The 20219-nt window shown below is 37.4% G+C and overlaps 1 protein-coding gene across 1 annotated transcript in view; it reads right to left on the reverse strand.

Moving 5' to 3' along the window:
* Positions 1–2485: 2485 nt before the first annotated feature.
* The window catches only part of KCTD8 (potassium channel tetramerization domain containing 8), a 97465-nt gene continuing 79731 nt past the window's right edge, over positions 2486–20219 (reverse strand). The window contains exon 2 of the mRNA XM_063401858.1: positions 2486–3800. Within this exon, the coding sequence (XP_063257928.1) occupies positions 3340–3800 (461 nt within the window). The 3' untranslated portion in view covers positions 2486–3339. The remainder of the gene's footprint in view (positions 3801–20219) is intronic.

Below are 20219 nucleotides of genomic sequence, written 5' to 3' on the forward strand. Positions count from 1 at the left end.
ACACAGATATGATAATAAGAAAATACAAGTTTATGAGAAAGATATGGACAAACACTTAGTAGGGCCTGTTGTGAAAGGAAAAGGTTTAATGGTTTTAAACTAAGAGGGTAGATTCAGACTAGTTGTGAGTAAGATATTTTTTATGATAAGGGTGGTGAGACTTGAACAGGTCTCCAAGGAACCTGATTTAGTTGAAGATGTCTGTGATCATTGCAGGAGGGTGTACTAAATGATCTTTAAAAGGTCCCTTCCAACCCAGACAATTCTGTGACTATAATTTAGGATTGACCAATATCAGTATTTGGATTTGGGTTTTTTGTTTATGTTTTCCAGAAAAACATTATCTTCATAAGCTTCAAATGGAGTGAATATTTCGTGTACTGACCATCTCTGCTAAAGCCCAATAAAAGACACAGATCCCAATGGCAGACTATTCTAGTGCATAACAAAGTGAACAGGTGAAAAGAAGAGAAAAAGAAGACTAAAATGAAAGAAAGAAAAGCAGCTGTCATGGGAAAATAAAAGGAATGTAAGACAATAGGAAACAACCAACCCTCCAAGTGCAATATACAATTCTTTTGTAACACCTGTGAGCTTCCAACCAACCGTAGCCATCTCAACACCCACAAGCTCCCCTGGTCCACTGAATGTCTCAGCTTGTGTTGTCTCTAATTGTCTGAAAACCGTAGAGTAATAACTATATAAATAGGGGTGGAGCTCTACCTGGGTGAACTGGATGAAAAGTGTGACGGGAATTAGAGGATACAGCTGAGGCATTCACATGATCTGTGGTTTCTGCCCTCTCACACTACAACACATTGGAATTTTCACTCTGAAAGAAGGACAGTGTACACTGTCTAATTCCACAACCAAATTGCTTAGTCTTAAGATGCCACTGTGGCTACCAAGTAACAGTAATGTCATTCATCTGCCACATCACTCACCTGCCTCATGAAAACAAGGAAAGTGGTTGAGGTTATCAAAAATCTTACAGTACTCATGTATTAAAATACCTATCAACAAAATACTCTGTTCTCCTCAAGAATGAATCAGTATATTTTGAGAAATTTTAGGCAGTATAATAAAAGAAAAAAACAGCTCATAAAAATATTTTTATATTGACAAATTAAAACAAACGGGTCAAAAATCACCTAAACATACCTCAGGCAGTTACTTCCTGGAATACTGAGAATAATTAGGCAGGCAAAACAAAACTCCAAATTCAACAGCAAGGCTTACTAGGAATGCTCAAGATGCTGTCTGCATCTAAAATGTATAATCTCAAATAGAAGCAAAGCTCTCAATATTAGTCAAACTTTGGACTAAGTAAAACTAGAATTGTATCCACTGGAGGATAAGTCATGGTTAAACAGTTGGAAATTTCACCACTTTACCAACAATTGGTAAAGTCTAGGAAGCCAAAGATTAGAAAAGCTAGAAAGTAAATGCTAAAGTTGTCTAAGAAGCAATAAACTTTCAAAGTAAAGAATGAGTCCTTTGGAGCAGGAAGAAGCAAGCAAGGAGCATAAAGGCAAACCTGAGATGCCAGATGATCTCATACTGGTCTGCATCAGTTCAGACCAGACTTATCTCAGGTACGGTCCTTCAAGTTATTAAAATGTTGTCAAAATATGTTGAAGCCAACTAATTAACTGAATAGAAGAACAACTGTTTCTTGACAGGTTAAGAAAAGAATCAGTTAATGAAGTTGCTTCTAAAAAACAACTAGAAATTTCTTAAAGTGGCCTTTTAGAGGACTAAAAAGTAATACAGGTATCAGTAATAACCCTGCAAATTATAATACAAAAAGTCTTCTTTACTTCAGCTAAACCATTTAAAATTACCATAAGATGTAAAACATCTCTTCTGACACCACTGTGCAGTTAGTGCTACAGAACATGTATGGAGGTTAACTCTTCTAAATGTGTATGTGTACACTTGTGTGCTCACAGTAATAATTTGAAATCTGTAAGAACTCAGCAGCTCTTTTGTGAACTCCAGCAGTCCTTACCTATTTCAGCTGTGGCTGTCTGAACCACAGTTGTCTTGGTGTTTCTGTAATGAGAAAGGAATTTATTTTCCCATATCTGAGTTAACAGGTTTGCCATACAGAGCTGACTATTCACAGAAACTTTTAATTTGTAAATATAGCACACTCTGCTGTGGTATTTTAAATCTTCTATTTCTAAGCTGATTTTTGTGAACTTGTCAAATTGGAACTGCTTTCCGCTCTGCTAGTAAAACCACTCGATTTTTTAGTTCATCCTGTGCTGCTTCTTAGCATAACTCTCTTTCTCTTAGGGCCTGTATGGCAGTTCCAATTAAATGGCACTACCCTAAATATTTTATCCCACTCTTGAAATATTTTTTTGTTTTGTTTTCTTTATTTCCAGGAGAGTAGTCATAATATTGAACAAAAAGTAAAACTTTGCTTGATTGTACTCAAAAAGGAGAGGCAATAACAACAGCCAAGAAAATCTACCAGATGATTCTTTTAATAAATACATTAAACTCTCTTTTATTTTTCTCCATTTTTAACAACTAACATAACAAAAACTTTCAGACCATCAAACCAGTTTTCACAATCTGCCATAAATTTGCATTTCACAGAAATAATCCTGACAAGCACTAATAGATGAACATTGTTGGTGCAATAATAAAACAATATAAGGCATATTTACACCATCCTTACATACAGAACACTGTACACACAAAAAAAATCACAGATCCAGAACAAAGTAAATTCAATCCCTTAGACATTTTACGTTTATAGGCTTGTTATCGAACAAGTAATTCTCCAAGCAACAGACAACCTCTTGTTCTTGTGTGATTTATTTGTAATATTGTGCTCATGCAAAATAGGTATTTGCTTTATTGCATTAACATTGAGAGAATGTTGGGAATTAGTTCCAAAACCAGTTCAGCTGAATTTTAAACCCTGTTTCTCTTCATCCTTAGCAAGTCTGAGTCATTGATAATGGTGACATAAAATGAGGTGTTAACTGATGATTGAGATTTTTATTTGTTAAGTTCCAAAACAATAATTAAGCTCAACTGACTGTGGTTCAAAACCCATCTTTCTTGACCATGCAATTCTTTTTCTTTGCTATTAGGAAGTGGTTTAGATGAGACACCTTTTGCATTTTTTAAGTTTCTATCTTTTTCTATATATATATTTTAAGAAAAACATGTACTATCCAACATCCACTGTTCACAGAAAGAAATAAGCAGCAGGAATAGCTCTGGTGGCAGAGTCGGCCAGGAGGATGACATCAGTAGGTAAGAGGCAATGTAACAAACATCAAATGCCTCAGAGATATGTCAGGAAAGAGTTGATTACTATAACCCATATTTCTGCAAGAGTTCAGACTGCCAGGGACGTTTACGCTCTGGAAAGTAATCTGGAATGTGGATTTTTTTAAAATCTTGGATACATTTTCTCATTTCTTCCTCAACACTCAGCTTCTCACACACCTTCTTTTTGGAAAGGTTTGTTTCTCTAGACTTGCTAATGAGAGTTTGAAAGAGTTCACTGTTCCTGCGTTTGTCTGGTGCTGGCATCCACTGCACCGGGGCCTTCTTGGACGGGCGGTCCAAGGTCAGAGTGTTTGGCTGGTGGGTTGTGGATGGCTGGGTGCTGGTGGCGTTCTCTTGAGGGGTGCTCGCTTCCGAGTGGCTGTCACAGCTTGAGGTGGACAGCTCGTTACAGGAAGTCCCGCTTTCACTGCCCTTGTCCAGCACTTTGTCATGCTTCCTTTCCTCATGGTCTTGTTTGGGGGAAACGGTTCTCTGGGGGGGCCCTAGTATAAACCAGGAGAGAAAAATATTAAGCAAGCACTGCTTTACACAGAAAACTGATCAGATACCATTTAGAAAAACACAATTCAGAGTCTCAGCTGGCAAAAGTTGGTGTCATTTCCTTGTAGGCAACAAAACTATACCCAACTGGTACACAAATTGAAGGTCTGGTCCTCAAAATTCCCACTCCTAAAAATGTTTACAGCAATAACTTCACTGCCTGCCTCAGAATCCAGGTAATGAAGCATGTGTGATGCTCACAGATTAGCTGCACTGGAAATCCTTGCATGCAAGTTTAAATGAACTAGTTTCCTATTACACTGCAAGAAGTTTATTATGACAAATTAGATTTTGTTGTATAAGGGAAATACTATTGTATGATTTGAAAACTCTTCACTTGAATATAAATATTCCGAGGACTTAGATTTTAATTTTTTTGGAAACTCTAAATTCATCTTCCCTGAACAGTCTACTGATACTGTGCTTTGCAGATGTCAACTCTGCAGAAGCCCTGGACTGAAGAAGGAGTATTAAAGCTAGGATAACAGAGAGATCTCTCATTGCTGACAGTCTTTAAGGTTTTGGGTTTTTTTATCCTGTAATGATTTCACTGCTCTTCTTAGTGTCAGTTGTTACCCAGACTTGATGCAAGCTCAGAGTTCAGCTGTACACCTCCTACTGCACAGGCTGGCAGGGAAAAGCAGGTTATGAAGTTATGGATAACGAGGCACTCTGCCATGGCAAGGGGATCAGCCCACCATCCTCTTGGCAGGCACTGCTCAGCAATTCACACGCCTGAAAATCAGATCTAGGCTCTTATTCCCTCCATATATCATTTTTGCTTTGAAGTCTAAAGCAGCATGTGAATGTGAAAATTAAGTGGTAGCCACTAAATCTGTACAAGCATTTTCAGTTTTGAAGACTTATTTCAAAACTCCAGCTGTGAAGTGAAATGATGCTATGCTGACATCATATAAACATCACAATCTTAATTTAGGACACTATCTAAAGATGACAGAAATATCTGTGGAGTTTAAGGAGTATTGGACTGGACTAGAGGGAAAAAAAATCAAAGATGTTTAAGGATCTAAATGAAAATGTAGAGTGGGGATTAAGTGACAGTTATGTGTTTGCTACAGATCCTGAAAGCATCCAAACAGGTTGGTTATCTGAATATCTTATGAAAACTAGATTATCCCAACAGTTTTTCAAGGCACCACCAGCATCAGTTAATTACCTTTTCCAGTACCAAAACACAGAGTATGACAGTTCTACCTTGGGTCACTGGGACAGAGTTGCAAGATTTTTGATTCACTTAGCATTTTGTTGTTCAGAATTACAAATTAGAAATGCAATTACAATTACAAAGAATGCAGAAGCAATATGAACACCCCAGTGGTCTTTTGACAGTGCAGTTCTGTGACTCAAAGGAACCTAAGAAGATTGCAGTATTTTATATGAGACGGAGGAAAACAAAACAAAGCGATACACAAAGGAAAATAAAGATTAGTCTAACAATAACAGCATTCAACAACCTGTTTTTCTTTTGATTTAGCCAGCATCCCAGGATGCTGTGTCCCATTTCTGTAGTCCATCTAAAGAAACCCATGAATAATCAAGAACCAAAGAGAGACAGCAATCCTACAGGGCTTGTACTTACATTATGCAAAGTGAAAAACAGAAGCAATTTTCTACTTTTTTATATTCAACCCAAATATTTAACACATGGCTGCAGTGATTTCCCTCCTCTTTCTCTTTCAGAAGTATGAATCGCCTTCTTAAATCCATTTACATGCCTTCCTTCTATTGTTGTATCTAGCATTTCATTTCCTACCTCAAACGATTATATGAATATGCTAAATTGAGAGTCAGTTGGCATTATGGAACTACTCTGGCTTTGCAGCATGCAATCATAAAACTGAGTAGTTAATCAGACAGTGATTTCAGTATTGTTACTCTGATTTTCAGTAACATGATTAACATCAATATCTAATCTAGTTTACAATCTTGGCTTCTTCAAATATAACAACACACTCTATGACTAAGAAACTAAGGCTTTTTGTTTGCAGTACTCAGTAGTCTTCAAGTCTCTTTCCTGCCCATTTCTTTGCTGCAGCTTCATATATGAAGATGTTATTCCTTGTTGGTTGCTTTGTACTTAGTTCTTTATTGGTACTCCTTGCTTCTCATGAGCTCAAACCCTGAAAGTTCCAAGGATCTACTTCTGAAGAGCATACTGAAATACATCTTCAAGAATATAAAAAGATATATTTCCCGCTATAAGATTATTCAACAGCATGACAATAGGCAGGTATTTAAATGCTTTTTTGGATCACAGCCCTGAGGTTCAGTATTTTACAGCACTGAGCTCTGTATGCTCCACTGAATCGCCTAAATTCACAATGACTTTAATCGAAACACAAGTTTCTCCCACACCTCTCCTTTTAAAGATTAACAAATCCTTCCTCACAAAGAATTACTTACATGCCTCTGCACTGCTTTCTCAGTAGTGTGTTATTAACAGGAGCAACAGTTCTGCTAGAGGGGAGGTTTTCCTTGCAGAATTTTCTGCCTGCTGAAACCCAGTAGAATTTAAAATTTATACAAAAGGATCTACAAAAGATTTAATTTTCAACATCAGGGATTATCAGATAAATTTACCTACATTTCTAATTCAAAAAACATCTCCTTATTGCTCTTTATGCTGCCACACTTTCTACTGTACCTGCTCAGCCATTCCAGAATAACACCAAAGACATTGAAGCAGTTCAGTCTACATGAAACTACTTACTTTCCAGGAGTGCAGAATAGTTCTTAAATGTTCAGAGAAAGTATATTTTTTCCACTGTGCACATAGAATCATAGGATCATTTAGGCTGGAAAAAACCTTTAAGATCATCAAGTCTAACTGCTGACTTGACACTGCCAAGTCCACATGTAACACTAAACTAAATCACTGACTTACAACCTGTCTCTCCTACTCCTGCCTGTTCCAGGACCTCCACCAGCTGCTGGTTCCCCAACTTGGAGAGGCTGAGTGAGTCACTGCATCTCGGTCCTCTCCAACTCATATTCCTCTGCAAAGATATGTCCAGTTGTCCTCTCCACTGCCTAGTTCTCCAAACAGCTCCCATGCAGCACTTCTCCAGGCAGTTCCAGTAGACGTTGAACTTCCCACTTCTTTTTCCTTTAATGCTCTTACATGGCTGCATCTCTTACAGAAAGTTAGAAAGTGAGCTAGCTTGTTACCTGGGCTTACTCATCACCTCTACTATGGTGGTGTCATGGTTTAACCCCAGCCAGCAACCAAGTACCAGGCAGCCACTTGCTCACTACCCCATAAGCAGATCTGGGAGAGATTTAGAAATGTAAAACCCAGAGAACTCATGGGTTGAGATACAGACAGTTCAATAGGGAAAGCAAAAGCTGTGCACATGAGTGAAGCAAAACAAGTAATTAATTCCCTGCCTCCCAAGGACAGGCAGGTATTCAGCCTCCTCCAGGAAAGTAGGACTCTATCACGTGTAATGGTGACTTGGGAAGACAAACATCATATTTTCCAATGTCCATCCCTCTTCCTCTTTCTTCTCCCCACTTTATATACTAAGCATGATGTCCCATGCTCTGGGATATCCCTTTGGTCAGTTTGTGTCACCTGTCCTGGCTGTGTCTCCCCCCAGTCTCCCACGCAACCCAACCTCCTCACCAGTGTCACAGCATGAAATGTGGAAGAGGCCTTGGCTCTGTGTAAGCCCTGCCCACCAATAATGAAACCATCCCTCTGATATCTGTGTTCACCACAAATCCAAAACACAGTTCAAGCCACTGAGAGGAAAATTAACTCTACCCTAGCCAAAACCAGCACAGGTGGCTACTAGACTCCCAAGTCTAATAGACTTGAAAGAATACCTCAAAGATATTTCTCTAATCAGGAAGGCATTTTACATTTACTTTGACTCTATTTATTCCTCATCTGTGTTGCTCTCTGCACAGATTTTAGCCTGAGAGAACCAACTAATAAAAGAATCACTTTCAATCACTAGAAAATATGCATGGAAAACTATCTAGAAACTTAAAAACTTAATTCTTTCAAGTGAAAACCTGGTTCTATCAGTTACAACAACCAAAACAGAAACCAGAAGAAATTCTCTCTGGCTTCCTGGTCAAATAATAACTGAGCATCAGAGTTCCAGTTAGTGAAAGAACAGACCAAACACCACAGCAAATCATCCAGTGGCCAAAAACTATTGGTTGAAAATTGTAACATGTATTTACATAAGTTGCTGCAGATATTTATAAAGTGCAATCTGAATTACTATTCAAAGAGTCTTTTAGCTCTATCTGCTGCATCAGAGAAAAATACCACACTGGAAACATTAAAAACATAAAATAACCATATTCTGCTTATCTATATTTAAATTTTTGTATACTTATTTTCTTACACATTTGTACAACAAAGAAATCTTATTCAAGCACTGTTACCACAGAAGGACTTTGCCAAGAGATAAGCACAGGATGGAGTGACAGGATGGTGCTGGCTCCAGGCCTGCTGGAGAAAGATCTGGTTAGCACATCCTGGGTAATGCATCCAGGCAAGAATTCCCACCGTGGCAAGCTCTGTAACTCATGCATGTCACATGCTTGGAGCTTGGACTGTAAGATAAGCCACCACAGTGGGAACTTGAGATAAGGTAAAAGTGGTGCTCTTGTCCAAGTGTTACCTCATGTTACCTCAGACTAAGGAGCAGGCTAACAAGACTTGAGGAGAAGAATGTATTACTAACAATGGACAAAGACAATGCAGAATTTGCAGGCCACAGGGCAAGCCAACTCAGCAATTATGTTGAAGTCAGCTCTGACAGGGTGAAAGTTCTGGCAGGGGGAGATTGCGACTGCCAACTCATGGCCCAGAAACCCAAAAGGAGAGAAAGACTGAGCATGGGACTCATTAGCATTAGAATGGGACTAATTAGCATTAGAAGTGAGGAAATAATTTAACCAGTAGAATAAGAGAACTGTGTAGACAGTAAAAAGTTTGTAAACACCTTGGCACCCTCACCACCAAGAAGTCCGGGGTGAAGAAGAGCCAACAACATGATGCTGGATCTATGGGTGATGACTACCTTCTGCTTGATCGATCTCTGTCTCTCTCTCCCCCCACCCTGTCCCCCCTTTCCCCTGTTTTTTAATTATTTCTGTCTCTCTAGCTCACATTTACTGTTAAATAAAATCTCTATTATTGATTTTGGCATATGGACTCATATGCATTTTAATTTGGGAAGAGGCATCTCTCATATCTTAACATGTCTGTAGCTCAGAAAGTCAGCTGTATCCTGGGCTGCATCCAGAGCACCGTGGGCAGCAGGGCCAGGGAGGGAATTGTGCCCCTCTGCTCTGCTGAGACCCTGCCTGGAGTGCTGCATCCAGCTCTGGGGACCCAGCACAGGAAGGACATGGAGCTGTTAGATAAAGTCCAGAGGAGAGCTCAAGGATGATCAGAGAGATGAAGCACCTCTCCTAGGAAGTCAGGCTGAGAGAGTTAGGGTTGTTCAGCCTAAAGAACTGAAGGTTCTGGGGACACCTTTTGCAGCCTTCCAGTCCTAAAGGACTAAAAGATAGATGAGGAGAGGCTTTTTAGCAGGGCCTGTTGCAATTTGACAAAGAAAAAAGATTTTAAACTAAAAGAGGGTACATTTAGACTAGATATAACAAAGGAAGTTTTTGCAATGAGGGTGATGAGGCAGTGGAACAGGTTGCCCAGAGAGATGGTTGATGCCCCATCCCTGGAAACATTTAAAGTCAGGCTGGATGGGATTCTGAGCAAGTCAGTGTAGTTGAATATGCCCAACCTTCATTGCAAGATGGGATTGCACTAGATGGCCTTTAAAGGTCCCTTTCAACCCAAATAATTCTTTAGGATTCTCCTCTTTCTTTGGTCAAATACCTGGTTTTCTGTATGCACAGTGCCAGATGGATGAATTAATTTCCTCACTCAGCTACTTTATTCCTACAGTGTCTCAAAGATAATTTTTTTGTTTATAATTCAGTTTATTTTTACTGCAAAATGTAAAAAGTTGTAAACATATGCATAGACTGCTGCAGTTAGCTATTTTAGTAACTACTGTGTTGAAATGAATAATGGAAAATCTTAGCTTTGGAGTACAATGGTCATAACTGGATGCAAGACAAATAGATAAGAGTTGAAGCTGATATAAAAATGGTCATTTGGGAAAAATAAACCCCAACACTTTTTATGTATTCAGTATGCATCATCTCAATCAAGAAGGATGAAATATGCTGAAAACATGCTATCTTTTACTGATGTTTCAGAAAATATGCATAAAATAAGTGAACTGATTTGACTTTTATGAATTCCCTTACTAGCACTATAAAATAAAGCCTGTTTTTTCAATTTAAGTAAAAACCTAAACCAATTAAAAAAATCAAACCAACAAACCCAAAATCTTGAGTCTGTTATGTAATTTTAATGAAAAAAAGTTCTTGAGGGTATTTAATCTTCATACTTTCCTGTTTCTTTAAATGTACGTAAAAATCCAAACTAAGCTCTACTTGATACAGTCTATTGAATTAATGAAATAATCAAATAAACTAAATCAATTCATTTGAAATTATATAGCCACAAACAAAACTAACTCCTGCATAAGCAATAAACATTTTGTAAATACTTTCTATTTATTGAGAACTTCAACAAATGTCTTTACGAACATTTTTTCTTTCAAGAACATCTTCAAAAAATTGCAGCAAAATTATTATCAAGAATATGATGTAAAATACTGAAACAGTAAATAAATTTCATGTTTCTAGTAAATTTAATAAAAAATGAAAATAGAAGGGCAGCAGGTTTTAACTGACATATTGGATGGTTTGGAACATAATAGCAATGAGAACAAGAGTTATTTTTATTTGTAGCTGCAGAAGAAATTATATCTAATTGAACAATATTATTTGCAGTTTGATTCATAATTTTTGCAGTATGTGAGTTGTGCATGACTTTGGTTAAAATGCAGTTTTTTCCACATTGTTTCATATAGTGAAAAGTCCTTATTTTATAGGCTACACAGGACCTTTAGTCTGGAACACAGATGTGTTAAACTTCTGAATGAACTTCTCCTCCACCTGCTCTCTCAAAATTACCTTTATAGAAAGAGTGAATTTAATAAACCTATTGTGTTTTATTATTTAATCTTTAGAATCTAATTAAAATTAACTATAATTAATATACAATCACAGAAAAAAATACTTGTTTAATCTCACATTGATGACTTACTCGTATAATGTATCTAGGTTTTTTATTACCTTCCACCAAGACTGGAAGTATTACACTAAACTGAAAGCTTAGAGAGAAGTCACCTGTGAAATCTGATGACAGATTATGGCTACTGTGGGAGCACTTCATTACCATCACTTTGAGTACTTAATATCACACTTCAATGATAAATGATTACCTTTTATGTCTAATTTCACTTTATTTATAAAAAAGATTACTTTTAAGAGCTCTGAAAGGATAGCTCTAAACCCCTGACATTTTCAGTGGCATATTAATAGTATTTCCAGTTTTAGAAGAAAATCCTGTTCTTAAGAGCTCAGCTCAACATATGAATTGACTTTGAAACCTGCACAGGACTCAGCTGGACTCTTACCACCAGAGCCGTAGGTTAAAACTGTACCTTTATGGGTGGTAAATTTGCAAGGGAATTCCAGACTACTGCACTCTGTTCTATTTATCAAAAATCAAAGTTAAATCCATTCCTTTGACCTAGCAGTAAGAGTTTATGTGGGCTTAACTCCATATAGTTTGTCAATAAAACTTCACTACTAATTTTAGTTATCACAATTTACATCTAACTTAAGTTCTAGGGGACAGGGGAGAAGGGGAAAAGGAAGGCTATGTCCCATTAAATGTCTATTTTAAGGCTAATATGCAGGCCTACACATGAATTAAGTGGTATGCAGTTCTTGGCTGTCCCTCTGACCATGGATGAAATTCATCCATTATAAATATACCAAACAATACTAATAACTGAATATATAGTGTGAGAAATATCTAAGTGCTCTTGACAGGCTCTGCTCTAGACAGCTTGCATTTATGGGAAAAATTGAAGAGCTCAGCATAGAAATTTCCGTGGAATAAAATTTTGTGTAGGAGTCCTTATGCTTGTGGCACCAAATTGCTTCAAGTAAAAAAAAAACCAAAAACATTCCGTTTCCAAACTGGTTTTCATCTGGTACAAAATTTCAAGCCACTTCTTGAATTATAGGCTTGATCCAAAGAATGCTTAGTCTATAATAGAAAAGTATTTTTGAGAAAGGAGGATTGAAATTCAGCCTTTCCTATTTTCTTCTTCCTTTGAGATGAGTGACGCATTGCTATGGATAGCCAAATGCTCACATTTTCATGGTTTTTGACCCAACTGGGTCTTGGCAATAGTCAATGAAAAGTAGAATAGCTTCAAAAAACCTGAAAATAATATCCCTTTCACTTTCACTTTCAATTACTTCAGGGTAAAATATTCATTTGGAAGAAGTAAGTTGACTTCCCTCAGGCATAAGGGAGAATTAGTATCTATGAGGCTTTGACTTATTACTGTGCTAAGTTCTGAACTCTTGGGTAAAAGGCCAGTGCTGTTGAGATATCACCTTCAGTACTTTGAGCAGAACCTGAATTTTATGTGATTTAAGAAAGCCAAGCATCTTGGCCTGCAAGCAAGACTGCCACAGGGAGGCTTGTGAATCTCAGCAGGGCTTCCCTGACATGAAAAATAGTACTTAGGTTACTCATACTTTACCAAAACAGTTTGCAAACATGCCTTATGTTCTGGAAAAACTTCAAATCCGTATCTACAGGGCATATAAATTGGTTTGGCTTTACTAATAAGATGATTCTAAGCTGTGAGTCCAAAGCTGCAAAAATTTTAAAGGAAGTTTTAGATGTAACTGTTGATCCCATTTAAGTCAAAGACGACATCCTCTGTGACCTTAAGTTACACAAAATTAATCTAAAGAAATAAAGCCTTTTCATTCTAGTGTAAATGAAAACAAAAAGACCTTATCAGAAAAGCAATTTAAAATAAGATAAAAAATACTGTCCCTTCTTAAAGAAAAGAAAAAAAAGAAAAAAATTATAACTTTTCTGTTCTTCTATACTTATTCAGAAAGCATTTTTTTATTTGCATCCCTAGACAATTCATCTTTACATGAAACCAGGCAAAACTACTGCAGATAAAACTTTAGTCCAAATATTTGAGCAAAAACATGAATATACCACAGACTTAATTATCAAGTTTGACAGAATATAGAACCCATAATAATAAACTAAAGAAATTATGAGAAAATTAAAAAGAAATCATAATGATTATAAGAAATGAAGGCAAAAAAAATATACTCCTTGATTACTTGGACCTGTGTCCATTCAGAATTTAATAGGACATGCAAATTATCCAACAATATTTTCTGTCCTCTACTGCCAAGCCCATGAGACATCTCACGTGTTTTGATTTCATTACAAAATTTCAAAGTGTGAACTGTACACTGAAGTTTTCTTGGTAATGTTTCGGAGTACTAAGATTTTTAGGAGTGTTTATTTCCTATTTCATGGCTATTTCAATAGGAAGAATATGTCTGTGATTGCACTTTTGATGAAGCCTCTTATTTAAATCTCCTTACCTGCCATGGAAAGATAAAAAGACACTGTAGTGACAGCATCTGTATTGGGCATAGCTCCCACAGGGGAAATTACCCTTTAATAGTGTTAAGCTTGATGGTGTGTGAATGGTTATGTGGTACTTGAAGTGAATGAACCAATTCATCTTTCAGACTAGGGCCACATGCCTGTAAGTGATAAGTGCTTTGTCTCAAAAGAAAAAAAAAGGAACACAACAACATAAAAATATTTTACTGTCACATTTACTACCACTTGATGTTAAACTAACTTCTAGAAAGGGTGCAGTAGAATGAGTGAAATAAAACAATGTGGAAAATTTCTTTGCTTCTTTCCAGTCAAGCTGTATTTTAAATATTAACATTATTCATGACATAAAAAGATTAATTAATATATAGAGAGGGAACTGTTTTTGGTATATGGAATGACAGAATAATAAATAATAAATAATAAATTCTTTGTGCCTAGCTTGAATTCATTAGATATTTCACCTGAATCTTGTTTTGGACAAATAACCAACCCACATTCTTTCAGTTGTTACTTTTCCAGCTCAGTTTTGTGCTAGGCCAAATAGTACTTAAACAAGAGAGAGGGAAATTCTGACATAGGCAATTTGTTTCTGCAAAATGTCTTTTCTAGGCAGATAACCTAGATGACAGGAAAGACCACTGGTTTTCATATCAAACTGCAAACAGAGTGCAGTATTGAAATGGTATTTTTATTTGTGAAGTTAGAGATGGCTAGGACATGAAAGCACTGCTGGACATACAAGAAGAAAATAAAAAGTTTGGAATGGGAAAGTTTGAATCTGTAGCAAAAGATTCAAAGTCAGGAAACAACCAGTACTGCCAATATCTACCCACCAAGTATTATGAATGACAAATTAGCCATTTCTGGATTATATCATTAGGTCAACATTTTGCAGCCAAAGATGTCAAACCTCCTGATTACCCTTGAAGAGAGCACTATTTAGCTGATTGTACAATCTTCTGCAAAATCCTAGAAGCAAAATTAAAAAGTCTATCCTAGCTAAAGGAATATTGTAAAGTCACCTGCCAATTTCCTAGCAGGCAACACAAACTTCCAGATTCAACCAGATGGTTCACATTTTCCATGTTAGGTCTGGATAAATGATCACATTCTTCAGTGGTGGTCATGAGTTATATCACTCTCCACTAACAGCAGAGTAATAGCAATAAAATACAAATATTATTCTAGCAGCAGTTTGACTGAGTGATTTGGCTATTTTAGAATGAATGTAATTTGATATAAAAGTATTTTACATGTAGAATGGTTGGGTTTTTTTCTCTGTCCACTTATAAAAATATTTTTCCCTTGCCCAAAATCTGAAAATGTAGGTACTTAAAATAATTTTGATGCTTGAAGCAGAATCTCAGAAATGACTGCATTGGTATACATGACAAATGATTACAGCTTTTATAAAAAGCATGCTTCTTTCATAACTTTACTTGTTACAGTGAATAGGCCCAATTGCTTTATTTCAGTAGCATCTTGACAACATCTGGCAGATGTGCTTCTCATTCATTTACAAACTGTAGTTGGTTCATGCTCAGTTCTGATCTTCTCTTTTTTGACTTATTATTTTTGACTGGTTATCAGTTAAGAACTAAAATACTTTGTTCTGACCATGACAAATGCTTATTAGTTACTTATTAGATGCAGTATTTTCCCTAAAAGAAATAGTTAATTGATAATAAATGCCACCAAATTATAAATTTGGCCTTTGAAAGTCAGTAAGACTTATCTAGTGATACTCTCAATACACCTCAAAAAGGAGCTAGGGGAATGATCAAAGGCAGGATATTTGATCATGTTGCTCTTGTAATTTCCCTTAAGACTGTGGTGCTTCTTTCCCCTAACTAGTGCTGGCTGAAATTTTACTTTGTCAATGCTGATCACTGGAAGAGTTCCATAACACAGACCCATCTTCCAGTTTCTACTCTATCCTTTTCAGCTAAAAGCAGAGGTACTTTTTTGTTCTTTTAACACCTAGGAGACTGGACAGTACCAGGGAATCTCAGTGTCAAGCGTGTTCAGTGTTTTTAAGCTGTTCTTTCTTAATCATTTTCTACACCTCAGATGCAGGCTTGAGTAACAAAAAGGAAAAAGTATTAAAAGCTAACAGCATACTTAAAAAAACTCTAAAAGGGCAGAAGCGACAAAAAGACAATCACTCCACATTATAGAAACACATCCCAAATGCATCTCCCTCCCATGATCCACAGGACAAACTATAAATGAGTGCTTAACCTGTGGGTTTATATTCTCAGTTCTATTTCCTATTCTATTTGATATCCTCAGAAAACATTCAGAGAAAGTAGCTGTTGAGCTGGGTAGGGATATTGACTTCTATATCCCTGTTTATCCCTGATACAGGCCCCCATTCCCTGGGGATCCCTCTGAGGTTGCCCGCTATTATCATTCCCATTGCTCATCTTCCCCTTTCTTCTAAGAACATATTTATCTGTTGGTCAATCAGGAATTTCAGTCTGTAATCAACCACATTACTGGCTGCTGCATTCTGCTTTGTAATATTAATATTGGTTGGGCATCTGCTCAAGTGTGAAATAGTCTTTTAGCTACCAGGTCTGTGTTTGGCAAAGCCCTTATCAGAGTTCTAGGCAATGTGAAGCTGAATCTCTTTCCACTCAGATAAACAACACTCTTCTTTGAGCCCCTCACATTTCTTTTTTTTTACTAAATTCATTTTAAATTCTCAGCTGTCAGATGTGGCTCCCTATGTGGCCATATAAATGTTTGTGCCAGAACAACAGGCACCAGAGGGAGGGATGGGAAAGAGTATTGACGGGAAAGGACCGCACTTCTCAGTGATGGCGTAGGGCAATTGGAAACACGCACAAAGATATTACTTGTCTTCTTCTGACACACGCACAGATTAAATACATCCACTCAATAATGCCCCCATCAAATACAGTTTACTTGCAGTAAAAGGATACATGGAATGTAGATGTTAATGCACCCATGAATATATGTTTTTTCTCTAACAACTCCTGTGGGATGTGATCAGGAACAGAGCAGAGCAGGCTTAAATCTTGAAAACAAAAAAAAAAACCCACCAAAACTTTATTAATTACATAAGAACAGGGACAGAAATACTCTTAAACACACACAGAGACAGAAATAAAAACTTCTTAGAACATTTCTTCTCCCAGTTTCTACCTCCCCACCCATCACTTTTCACAGACCAACCTTTGGGTTTTAGATCAAACAATCACCACTCAAAAAAAAACTAATCTTCAATTCAGCAAGGGAGAGAGGAGTCTCTCTGGCACCACAAACTGTTCTCCAGAACACACAGGTCTACTCCTTATGTGTTCCCATGTCACCCGTGGCACCGCCCAGAGAAGTCTGCCAGGGTGACTCTCTCTTTTTCCTATGTCCAGCGCTCTCACCGCTGTCTCATAGGCCAAAACTACATACAGGGCTTTTTAAGGATGCTGCATGCCGAGCTCTCCCCTTTTTACCCAGGGGCCGGGGTTCCAGGAGCAGGTCTGCCCTGAGGGCAGAGGGCGCCACCTCACCCTCCTCCTCTTTTCTCTGCTCGCTCCACTCTTCAAGTGCCAGTCACTGTAGCAAAAGCAAGGGCAGCTGCATCCACCCAAAAATGCAGTTTATGTTCAAAAGAGACTTAAGTTCAGTCCATGGCTGACATTATGCAAGAGAAGTCCAGCTCAGAAGGCTACTCCTCTCATTCTTCCATCGGGTTCCTTCCAATTGTGCTTTATCATCTCAGTCTCAGGCCGCTTCCCTCTCTCCGAAACCACCAGTCATGAGAATCAATGTCTAAGAAAAGTTTCTTTCTGCTACACAAGGGTTAACAGTTTTTTTTTCTTCGGCAGGGTGCAGGCTCAGGCACTCCCAGGCTCCACAACTTCCACGTGGCTGGGCACCTTCTCCCGGAGTTTGGGGGGGGGGGGGTGAGCACACACAGAAGGCACTTCCACAGTTTTCCACCCCTCCATCCTGGACGGGGCAGCTCAGTTCCAGTCCTGTCCCTTCTCTTCTCCCCCCCCCGGGGGCTCCGGCTTACCTGAGCCGACCACGTGTTTCCCCTCCCCCACCCAGCCTCGTGGCTGGGCAGGGGAAGGAGGCCTGACACGTCTCTCTGCTGAAACCGGGATCTGAAAAAGAGGCCGAACCCCCTAGACTCCTGCTTTTAACTCTTTGTGTCCTCAGAGGCGTGTCCAAACCTCCGAGTGACCAATCTAGGTGCCAGCAGAAAAGCTGATTACTGATTGGACTGCCCACATCCCCCTGGAAAAAAATTCACCTCCCTTGCAACCACGACAGAAGGAAAGTGTATTCATAACTTATTGGTACAAACTCTCTTCTTTGGGGATTGTCAGTGGCCTCAGTTAATTTGTTCTAACTGTATATACGAGCAAGAGAAACAAAAAAAACAAACAATAAAAACCACAGGTTTAACCATCATGTCTGTGGCTTGCTTGCCCAATTCAATTAATTTCAGATACTACACTAGCAGTGTTCCTCAAAAATTTTTATTTCTGTTTTTCTGAGTATCATCTCATACTTTGTCAATTATACTGTCAGTTGCTTTAAAAAAATAGGAAATCTTCCTTTCTTCCTTCCAGCTGTTTCAATTTTCTTTTTTTTTTCTTTCTTACTGGCATGCAAAATAAATTAATCTGACTTTAGGAAATGTGTATAAGACATGCTAGTAGGAAGTTGTCAAAACACCATGCACTGGCTTTGGCCTTAGAAAAAGTCTCATGTTAAAGAAATATTTCAGACATCATCCACCTTGGTGGCTGATATCGAATGGTAACAGGCAATAAGCAAGTGCAAAACAATGGGAAATGCACTCTCTAACTTTTGGTTACCAAGAACTAGCAATGAATATATAAACTGGGCAAGAGTCCACAGTGAAATATTCTAAGTGAATATTCACAGTGAAATATTCTATTCACTAATATTCACTAATATTCACTAATATTCGCAGTGAAATATTCTAATATTCTATTCTAATAATTCTAATTCTAATATTCTAATTATATTGCCCTATAAGCAATTCAGAATATTCTCCAGATCATATTTGTATAGTTTATGCCCTTCCTTGCTGGTCCATGGGATGACAGAAATCTGCAAGAATTCTGTGTAAAGACCAGAAATATTTGCTGTAAGCTTTCCTGAAGTAACAGTGCTGGTCATCAGTGAGATCCTTGTCACTTCAGTGTATGCAGCATGAAGCATATTTGAGACATATTTCAACTATAGCAGTGCCATTCACCTACTTTATCATTAAGGTCTGGTACATAAAAAATAAGGTAACACAAAATTGTGTGAGGTATTCCATCCTAAACCATGTAAACACATACCAATAATAACAACTCATTTTTTTTTAGATCCAAATTCCTAGATCACCCTAATGGAATAATTCAAAGCATTCGTTCAAAGGTACAGAAAATATGAATATACATGCAGAAAACAAAAGATATCTATATGGTACATATTTAAATAAAACCAAAAAATTACTCAAAATGTAAGGCATAATGAATTCACTTTGCACAGAACACTTAATTTTTCCTCTGTAAAAAGCAAAATAGCTTGTAAATCATTTGTATGTTAAAGTATTATATGTATACACAAACAGATAAAAAATTCTCTAGAGGTTGAATTTATTAAACGAGTTCTTCTTAGGAAACGGTGAGACAAGACAACCAACCAAACTGAAATCTCTTTGTGATGGCAGTCGAGGTGGTACTTTTCTGTCACCATTCAGAGGTGACAATAAAGACCAGTGTATATTCATTTGGACTGGCAGGGGTGAAGAATGTAACTTCAGTGACTCAGATTTCCAAGTGCAATGTGTACAGTGATTAATTAGGGAAAGGGATATCTGTGCCCTTCTGATCTTTAGTATTCCCCAGAAAAGAACCCAAGATCAAAATACTCCTCTTTTGCTATATTCACTGGCCTCAGTCTTCTTGTAGCGTAATATTTTGCTTCCTACATACTTGTTTTTTGTCTGTCTTGATTCCTTTATAAGCTAAAATAATTTAATCAAACTTAACCAATGACAGTGTATCTTTCCTATTCAGATGTACACTGGACTTTAAAATTCAAGGCAGATACTCTCCACAAATTGGTTTTTTGCCTGAAAAAGTAATTTTCTTTTTCTTTTCAATGACAATATTAAAGTTAGGGTTCTTCTGTCTCACTCCCCCAGTTTCTCCACCTGTAAAATGTAAGTCATCCCTTCTGTAAAATGCTTCAAGACCTGCTGCTGAAAATATTATATGACAACTGGATGCAAACAATTTATTAGGTTAAATTGCGCTGGTTTCTTACAAAATAAATTCCAAATTTACTTTGAGGTTATGGGTTAAAATACAGCTGGACCAAGAGAAATTAAAATCCAAACTGCAAACCAGCTAACAGTTTTATCTCATGTGACTGTAGAAGATGCCCCCCTTTTATATTCACTACTATTTCTGCTCTGTTAATGTGTGTGGTATGTCATTGTATTACTATGGATTGACAAATTTAGTAGAGCAAAGAAAGTCAAAATCCTTAGTGGAAAAGATGAAAGAAAGCCCAGGGATTACAAGTTCAGTTCTTCAAGATGCTTCTGATTGACTTTTTCTGATTTTCACTCTACAGTCAAAAGTTTATTAAATTCTCCCTTCCATTTTTTTTAATTAGACTTAAAAACTGTAAACAAATGTCAATAAAAGGAAGA

Source organism: Prinia subflava, chromosome 7 (assembly GCF_021018805.1).
Source record: "Prinia subflava isolate CZ2003 ecotype Zambia chromosome 7, Cam_Psub_1.2, whole genome shotgun sequence".
Classification (NCBI taxonomy): domain Eukaryota; kingdom Metazoa; phylum Chordata; class Aves; order Passeriformes; family Cisticolidae; genus Prinia; species Prinia subflava.